At 36.6% G+C, this 10,000-nt stretch overlaps 1 protein-coding gene across 1 annotated transcript in view; it reads left to right on the forward strand.

Annotated features, from left to right (window-relative positions):
* LOC138060112 (cytokine receptor-like factor 3) overlaps positions 1-10,000 on the forward strand; it is a 16,202-nt gene that overhangs the window by 5,977 nt on the left and 225 nt on the right. Inside the window, exons 2-7 of the mRNA XM_068905819.1 lie at positions 366-483; positions 4,495-4,739; positions 4,813-4,897; positions 6,724-6,898; positions 7,456-7,714; positions 8,680-10,000. The exon at positions 8,680-10,000 is cut by the window's right edge and continues 225 nt beyond it. Coding sequence (XP_068761920.1) covers positions 401-483; positions 4,495-4,739; positions 4,813-4,897; positions 6,724-6,898; positions 7,456-7,714; positions 8,680-9,179 — 1,347 coding nt within the window. The 5' untranslated portion in view covers positions 366-400 and the 3' untranslated portion in view covers positions 9,180-10,000. The remainder of the gene's footprint in view (positions 1-365; positions 484-4,494; positions 4,740-4,812; positions 4,898-6,723; positions 6,899-7,455; positions 7,715-8,679) is intronic.

A 10,000-nucleotide genomic window follows, 5' to 3' on the forward strand; every position in this document is an offset into this window, starting at 1 on the left:
GCTTTCACATCATAGAAGAGTTCACCTACGATGCTGTTAACAATATCTGATCACCATACACTGTATAACAAAGTCAGCAACCTCGTTCCCAGGGTCCTCTCTCTCAAGGAAGAGAGAGGACCGTGGCAACGAGGTTGCAAAGTCAGGTCACTGAGAGATAGATGTGAAATTAATAAAATAGTTTCTTTGAAAATTGTTGAACCTTGTGTAAGTAAAGTGTACAACTGAACATTGTTTATTGAAACTTAGTCGAACCCCCCTTTTTAACCATTGCATTTCATCTCTTACAGCGCGTGCATTTTATTCACTTTGAAAGGTAGTTACACCAATTCACTCAATAACAAACGTTAATTTTTCACCCATAGCATGACAGAACTACTCCTGATGATTATTAGTTAAAATGGAGGATGAAGATGTTATGAACACCAGACTAGCCATTAAAGAATCGCTGAAGAAGCTCGATGAATATGCGTCATATCTCAGGTACATGTAGATTTTGTTGTATTGATCATGTCTGTTAGTTCCTGTGTACAGTGCGTGTGTTTATGGAACATTACAAAAACATTGCATACTCACCACTTCTGGGCATTAATAATGTGTCAGCCGTGTTCTTGCACAATTGCCATAATAATTTAAAGCAACACACTTTCTTGTTCAAGTAAACATACCAGTGGGTATTTCAAACTTGGCCTGTTGAAGCAGATGATTTCACTAGTAATCAGGGCAGAGTTTTATTGTTACCCATGGCCTATAGGCTATAAACAGCGTGCCATGTTCTGTCATATTTGAAGCCATTTCCAAGTTATTGGAGGGGAGCTGGCTGTCACTCCATTCGTCAGATCCTGTAAACATTTTTATGTTGCAGTCAAAACAGGTCGTGTTCCTCTCCCAAGTGGATTAATAATTTCATTATTGCAAATTTGATTTCAGTAATCATTTCAATAATTCAAAATCAAGCCTCAGTTCAAAACTTGAATTTTGATTGGATTATTGCTTGCTTCTGGTGCCAAGCCGGAGTGACAATTTAACAGGTATAATATGCATAATCTGCCAAGCTCACTCTTAAGTGTGATTTGCCTTTCTTTTTATATTCATTTCTTTGTCCAATCTTTGGAATTAAAAAAACATAGTGTCTCAAGTTTGAGGATACTGGTAAGATTAGGTAATGTTGCTAGAAAGAAATGATCATTGTTGGCAGATTATAACAGATTATTAAACTGATTACTGAAATCAATTAATTTGCAATTTTAATGAATGTAATAATCCACTTGTGAGAGAAATGAGACCTTTTTGACTGTAATCTGCTGACTAGTGCATAGCGCTTGCGCTTATAATAATTTATTATTATTATTATTATTATTATTATTATTATTGTTATTATTATTATTATTATTATTATTATTATTATTATTATTGGCTTGGAGGGCAGTCATGGACAGCAAGAAACCGTCTTACGGTACGCAATTTTTGCTTGAACAATGGCTAACCCTAACCCTAACCCTGTATGGATTTTCTCAGGATTCACCATCCACTATTTCAGGGAGACTTGTTCAGAAGCAGAATCAAACAAAATGTGCCTTTTTAAGTTGTAAAATGAAAAACTAATAGTATAAAGGAGATACCGTGCAAAAAAATGAACGTGCAATTCTCAAAAGAATTGCTTGAAAGGAAGAAAGAGCTTGTAAAATGCTATATAAATTATTATTATTATTATTATTATTATTATTATAATACGCAAATTTATACGCAGACCCCTAGAGTCCTGAATAAAAGATCATTTTAAAGCCTTTCTGCCACATTTCCACACTTGAAGTCTGAAAGAGGAAGGCCCAGGGAATTCTTTAACAAACCTTGTCAGGTGATGGAAGCTCAGTACTTACTGCAATTTGGCTGAAGCACCACTGGCTCTATCATTTCCAATTTTCCCAGAAATAATGACAAATCAGAGTAAATGATCTTTAGACCTCCTATCCTATATAAATTATTATTATTATTATTATTATTATTATTATTATTTATTATTATTATTATTATTATTATTATTATTATTATTATTACTATTATGTACTTTACGCTTTAACGCATTTAGCCATTGAAACCCTTTAGGAAAGACAAACTGAAATTTACATCTTTCAACTTCATTCTGAAGTGACATCCAAGATTTTCGCAAAGCTCTTAATTTTATTTGGAGAATGTACATAGTACATTTTGTATACAGAAAAAACTTTAAGCCTTTACAATGTACGTAATAATACGTAAACAAGCTAAATGCAATGACCTCGTACTGGCGTGTACACTGGTATGCCTCGTATTTATTTGGTATTAGAATTGGTTACCATAGTCATTTTCCATCGACACCTGTAATTCTCAGAAATAATGTGAAAGAAATTAATTGTTGCTCATGGTGAATTGTGTTAATAAAATTTAAAAAAATTGTACAAATGTCGCAAATTATTTAAATGCGTAAACTCTTAATTCAAGGTGCAGTGAATAAATTAATGCAGACATTTATTGGTGCCTGGTTTCAGGTCAAAATGATATGTTTTGTCTAATAGATATATGGCTGACCCAAAAGCATACAGTCTTGAAACTTCTCGACCCGGTGTGAGATTTGTTGTCATTTACATGAGAACAGTAGGAACTGAGACCGATACGAGAATTTCTCATCTCGGTTCAGCAACTGCGGAGAATTCAGACTGGTTTGAGTTCCTTGTCATGCCGGTCTCATGTAAACGGATAGGAAAAAAATTTAATGGATGGAGACCGATCGATACTAACTCATGCCAGTCTGAGTTCTTCCCGGTCTCATGTAAATACCCTCTAAGTGTTCTCTCAAATTAGCATAAGAACACTGAATGTGATCGGCTCAAAATGGTGTTTTCTCGTCTTAGTTATCCAGACAGGTTAATTAATTCCACCATCTCACGCTTTATCACAGTCAAAGCTTCTGATCAACCTGTTCTCGAGTTACCAGCTGTTAACAACGAATTAAAAGCGGTTCCCGTTGTTCTGCCATTTAAGGACCAGTCTTCAGCCGTTATTGTAAGAGCACAACTTGAAGATCTGAGCCAGAAAATTCATTGACAAGTGACCGTCCAGCCCATATTTGTCAGCCACAAGATTAAACAGCATCTGAAACTGCACGAAGTCAAGCCTCCCATTGTCAACCAACAATCCCTTGTTTATCAATTTAAATGTGACCTTTGTGATACAGGTTATGTTGGTTACACACGGTGGCATTTGCATCAACGCGTTGACGAGCACAAGAATGCATCTTCCTCCATTGGAAAGCATTTCCGTGTGGAACATTCCTACAGGGCTGTATGTGCCCAATGACCTTACAAGGAATTTTACTATCTTAAAAAAGTGCAAGAGCAAGTTTGACTGTCTCATTTATGAAATGTTTTTAATTAATGAACTGAGACCAAGCCTCAATGTACAGTCAGACTCTATTCGTGCGAAAGTGTTTTAATCCTTTTTTATTCTTGCATGTTTTTAACACCCCCTTTTGTACATTTTTATATTTTACATACTTTTACTTCTTGGTTTTATATATGCAAATTTTATTTTCACTTCTAAGCTTGATAATGACCAAAGTTCGGTCGAAACGTCGCACATTTTTCCCAATAATTTTTACCTCAATTTATTTATTTTTAAATTCAAATTATCCAGCATTTAAAATTTGCAACCATTTTTACCCATCACACGCTATGATTTTCGGTTCAGCCTCGCTTGCATTAATTTTTACCTTTTTTTTGAAATGAAGGCCTGAAAGGCCCAAAGCTTTTGGCGACTAAAATACTTGAGCTGGGAACCAAATCTGAAAACTTAGGGGCCAGCTGGTCCCGAGGTTTTTTCTCGAAAGTCAAGTACTGTGCCATGTTGCCGTCACAGTTTTTACTTCCTGTGTGGGATAGATATGCCACCTAACCTATTTGATTTTTATGTACTGTATGTCACAACACTTAACCAATTGAAACTAAATGTTCCTTACATTTTTACTGTAACAGTACCAAGAGTAACTCAGCACTTACATGTATCTTTGTAACAGCTGCACTTTTTTTGAATAAAACGTAAAACGGAGCACTGATGGAGAGGGGGGAGTAAAATGAGCGCACCGTCGACCTCAGGTTTGTCAGTTGAATTACTGTTACGAGTTATCGGCGTTAAATATGGTTGCTTTACTTTACTTTACTTTATAATATTGTCAATGAACAATGAATAAATCCAAACAACCTTGTTCCCAAGGTCTCTCCTCCCCTCCAGGGGAGGGGAAGGGAAGAGAGAAATGCTGGGAATGAAGCTCAAGATCTTCCCTTTTCATAATTCATTTTCCAAGTTCAGTGGCCCATAGCCACTTTGATTATATGTTGGGGTTTTATTGGGGTAGGTCATTAATTTTGATTTTACCCAAATCGTTATTTCATTTAGAAAAATACGGTAGTTTGTTTTAGTGATGTTATACTGGTAAATCTTGATTCTTTTTCATCTTAGGTCCAGGATAACAGATGTTAAATCCACTCAGGAGGGAGTAAAAAATAGCATCTGTTCAGCCCGAACAGCAGTGGAAGAGAATTTTAAGCACATTCGAAATGAGATGGTGCATATGTTAGAATGCCGTCAAAAGGCAATTTTGAATACCATCAGTGAGATAGAGAGGAAAGATTTGGACCCTTTGAGCAATGTAGAAGGCAAGATAAATAGAGAGCTATCTAAAACTGCTGAGCTTATTGAAAAAGGTGAGTGGCATTTGTGAGTTTGTTTGTGCGGAAAACTGTACCACTGACATTTAAGTGACTATCTGCTTTGCAGGGAATGCTTCCCTTGATGAAGATGATGCAACTCTTCTCAGTGAAGGAAAAAACTTGAAAAATGAACTGCAAGTTTTACCTATTAGGTATGTCATTTTAATTGATTCAGCTTAATCAAATACCTCACTAAATAGGAGTGGGGGTTTTGAACACAAAGGATCTTGCTGAACACCCTCAAATATATTACTGTACAAACTAACCACAGAATTGACTGGATATCCACTGAATGTGCTATGTGTACCTACACTTCAAAGTTTAACCAATAACTTCTACTGGAAAGGTTGGTTTGTGTTTTTTCAACCAAAAACAAACTCGATCCACTAAACCGTTGCCAGCTGCTTCCAGCACTTTACAAAATTAATGACTTGTTGATAAGGCATCAGAATAGGCAAACAATGATCAACAAAAAGTGACCATTTTTACCAGCAATGCTCATGAGACAGATCAAAATGCAGGAATCACAGTGTGCAGTTTTAACTGCCAAATATTATACAATGTACCTTGGGTCACTTGGCAGAAATTTAGACATTAACATGTAACTTACAACACACTTTAACACCACCCTGAACCTGACCTCTGTTAAAGTACTCCAAATTTATGAAAATCTCAACCACAAACAATAACTCTTCACAAGACTACATTCACATGGTTTATCACACTCCACAGAACCACGGTGTCGACAAAAACCAGATCAGGTCATGGGTTGAATCACAGACAGGATCACGGATCGGGTCAAGGAAAAAAATAACGTTACAGTAAAATCAATTAAATAAACACTGGAACAAATCAGATGAAAAAATAGAGAAAATCACCAAGCTGGAATCAAATTCCAAAAGAAAGCACACAGCAGATAAACAATAGCTTTTGATGGGGGTTGCTGAGAAAATGAGGCTAAAGTGACAACTGTGAACAGAACGTTTTATTCAATTCAGGCCTGACATCCTTTTAAAGTTACCTGCGATAACAATATCAATGGTAAACTACATGTTATGATGATGATGTACATGTACCATAAGACGAGTCGGCATGGTGATAGTAACACGAAAAAATGAATTGAAACACAAAAAACCAAAACACACAAACAGCCTGATATGTCAAACAATTTCGATTTCTTGGGATAAGTCTGTACTTTTTAAAGATGTGAATTTGGAATATGATATTAATTCTCACTGGAATAAAATGAAACAATCCATTAGTATTTCATGGAACCTTTTTCAAGTTGGGATCAATATTTGGCTTCCTCTCACGCAAGAAAGGGATGGGATCTCAGTCAAACCAGGTCAAGCAAGGCTGCTGCCTAAGAAAATTTTAAAGGGGCCCTCAGAGCTAAACGCTGAGAACTTAGGAGCCCAACATAAGAAGTGAAAGGTGTTGCTGTGAAAAATTAAAGTGCCCAGAGCTATTCTTTGGGAGCCCCAGGCTACCGGGCTCCTGTTAGGCAACAGCCTTGTCAAGTGTAATTGGACCAAATATTTTAATATTACATATTACATCAATAATAAACAGAATAGGTTAATAAATTGTTTCAAAGCATAGCCTTTGTAAACGGAAGCCCCAGTACTACAGAGATATGGCTGGTTATGAACACTGAACAAAGCAGAACATTATCTCCAACTTTGCATTGCATTTCACGCTCTGATTTGGTGATATTTTATTTAAGTTTTTCAAGAACACTTGTAACTGAACAGCATTTTGTTATCAAGGTAATCTTTTCGAAATGATCGGCCAATTCACTTTTCAAATAATTGGTATGTAGTACATTAATAAATAGTTTAATGTACTACATACCAATTATTTGAAAAGTGAAACACCCTTCAATGCCTCTGGGCTGTTGAATATTTAGTTAATTTTCATTGACCTCTAACAAATAGTTGCCTATTTTTGCATGGTGTCTTTTTGTTCTTACCTTTAGGTATCCAGACACCCCTTGTGTATCTCAAACACTAACAGTAAAATTCAGTGAAAATAACACCCAGTCAGTGATAGATGCTGTCAGTTCTTTAGGAGAATTGTCCATGACTGGTTCCTTGCAAATAGCAGATCTCATAGAACAACCTGGGGCTATTCTTGTTCAGTGGTATGATGAGGTAATGACCAGCTTATTATGGGTATGGTTTGTCCCTTATTGAACAGGCGACATATCCTGTCATGAAATTTGTGCAGCTCTGTGTAAATGTTCTTCAGCTCTAGAGAACTGGGGTTGTAATGGTGATCAACTTTAATATTATTTGAAAAGATGTGTTGTTAAGCTACAATTATTATTTACATCAATTAAATTGTCACAAGAAAGCCATTGTTTCAGTTAGGAGTAGGTTCTGGTTGTTTGTCATGGGTAAAAAGTTGTTGTTCGTGGATAATAAGTTTTGCAGCGTGGGTAATAAGTTGTGGGTACCAAATTTGTGGGTACCATATTATTCCACTATAAAAAATTATAATTTGAAAAAAGTGAATAAATAATAATTAAGAAATAAAATTTAAGATGATTAAATTTTATTATTCCACTATAATTACACCATTTTGCCATGGTCAAGAGAACACGCAAAATATTAGACGGTAAATACACTTTATAAATATTTGTTGCCAAACCCACTGAAGCAACTACTAGCTTGTTCATGTAAACATGTATGTATGTCCTTTTTTTCAGACATACTCAGACAGTGAGTCTATTACAGACTACAGCATGATTCAAGAATACATGCTTCAGTGCTGTCGCACAGACAACAAAGGCAATGATGATTCCGTATTCAGCACAGTTTATAGTGGCGAGGAATCATCTCACCTGGTCACAGACCTGGAGCCACATGTGTCTTACACTTTCCGTGTTTGTGGGAGATACGGAAGCGAAGCAAAGTGGGGATCATGGAGCATACCACGCAATGGAATAACCACACTGGATCAGCATGGTGAGGAGTTGTTTGCCTACCGAGTATTTGGCATTTCTTTTGAACTTAGCAGGCCGTGGGCAGATAAAATTTGAGGCATGAAAGTTGTGTTTCATAATAATTTTTTGCATATTTTGTTGTGGGTTAAATATTGAGAATGATAATTGACTAGTCAGTTGCGGTTTGAGGCTGAAACCAACGTTTTTTGGAAGTTTCCCATCTCATAGCGATGTGGACCGAATTACTAACTTTTTGAGGTCTAATTTAAATAAGTTTTGTCACTTCTCGGAATGCTGTACATAAAAATGAGGATAATAATTTTCGCTACATTCTCGTTTTGTCAAGACTAAACTATCAGAAAAGTTTCTGAAACATCAAATTCTCCAAATGACAGAACGTCGGAAAATAATTTAGACATGTATTACAGTATATGGTGCAGTGGGTTGGGTTTCATTTCCATACTCCTTTTGGGTATGATGGGTTTAAAAGTTGGTGGTATAGTAGTATGCCAGAAGAAATCTTTCTCAAGTTGACCACTGTTAAAGTTTACTCCTTTACAAAAGACCAACATGTCCAAATTTCAATGTTACAACTGTAGCTTGAATCTGTGCAAGAATAGCCAATGTTGAGTTGCCATGGCCTATTCCATTTCTTTCAAATCACAGTACTTCCTGATATGAACTCCCTCTAGAAAGCCAAAGAGGTGAAAAGAGGCCATTTCTTTTTCCTTTTTGGTTTCAATCCTAATGCATTTGTGAATTTTATTGTTTGGAACTTAGCTAGATTTAAAAAAACTACATTCACCTTAAGACCCGTTTCAACATTTCCTTTAACATGCATTCAACACTTTGTTGACCCAAATGTTCGGTACGTTTGGGCACAATATGGCACCACCCCAGCAGTAAGAAGTTCTTATGTTGATTGGATTTTGAACACAACATTAGCATGACGTTAAATGATCGTATCTTTTCTTCACTTATCTTTAGAATGGTCAGCTGAAGACTGTTTCAATCAAAATAAACTTGCTGTTTATCAGCTTAGCAACAGGCGTAAGACAGCCACAAAAGTGTTTCCTGATTGCTCCAAAGTTCTTCGATCAAGGACAATGAGTTACAGATTGGACACTGCTTTAGTCTTCAAGATCGACGAAACTGGAGATTCCAGCAATGGGGATGGTATTGGTCTTACAACTGCATTGTTTGATTTCAGTAATGCAAAGCAGGTTTTGCAGTGTCCCGGTTCAGTGAGCTTGAATTCCAAAGGAGTGGTTTATGTCAACGGCACACCTATGACAACAAGATTGCCACAGCTAAAGCGAGCCTCTGTTGTAGTGTTCGAGGCAAGTAGAGTCTCCGAAGACAAGTTGCGAGTGTCAATCACTATGAATGACAAGCTAGTGACGTTTGATTGGCAGGTGGACAGTGATAATGATGGGTTTTATTTTGCAATGGGTTTTCAACATTCTGGATGGCAGGTCTCTGTATAATGTACCGTTTGTGAGGAACATTTTAATGATTGCACAGGAATCTTCAGTGGGCGGTAAATAATGCTGTCTGGATGAACGAAGCAGGGAAACGTATCTCCATCCTACAGGACGTTCCTGTTTTAATTTTTTTACCTTAGTGTGGATGGCAGATTTATAGCATTGTTTTGTTTTAAGTTATCCTTAAAATTTCCCCTCGTGCAGGAGTAATGCAAAACCGTTTTATCCTCGTGTTTTACGCAAGACATGCGAATTTGGAACTTGGAACATTCAGATAACACTTTGTCTCGTTAGTGTATCGGTTACCAGCGGTAGCGGAAAGCAAGCGGTACGGATTCGAGTCTCTCTTTGGTCTGAATCGTTTATTTTTAAATTGAAAAAAAAAAAACCGGTGTACTTTAAGTGATTTCGCCGCAAAGGGAAAGGGGTGTTTCGGTGGATGTTATCCAGTGTTATCTCAGTAAAAACGAAGAGCAGGGGACTATTGTGGTGGATTAGGCTGAGTGAGAGAAGAGGGCAGTGTGTCCAAACAGGACAATGATGGGAAGTTGAGGGCAAAGGGAATAATTGAGGAGCCAATTAAGAAGTGGAAAGGGAGAATAATTATCATTTTCAACAAAATATTGTGGTTGTGTTAATGCATCATATCTTAAAATGTTTTTAGCAAACTCTTCCAAGTAACACCATCTGCAAGCTATTACTTTGCAACATCTTATTTAAGACCATACTGATTTTTAATTTTCTCAAACAGATGAAATTGCTATGTACTAATATCAGGTTTTGATGTTCAAATGTGTAGGTAATTTTTATGCTGTGCCAACATC

The sequence above is a fragment of the Montipora capricornis genome, chromosome 8, assembly GCF_036669925.1.
Source record: "Montipora capricornis isolate CH-2021 chromosome 8, ASM3666992v2, whole genome shotgun sequence".
Classification (NCBI taxonomy): Eukaryota; Metazoa; Cnidaria; class Anthozoa; order Scleractinia; family Acroporidae; genus Montipora; species Montipora capricornis.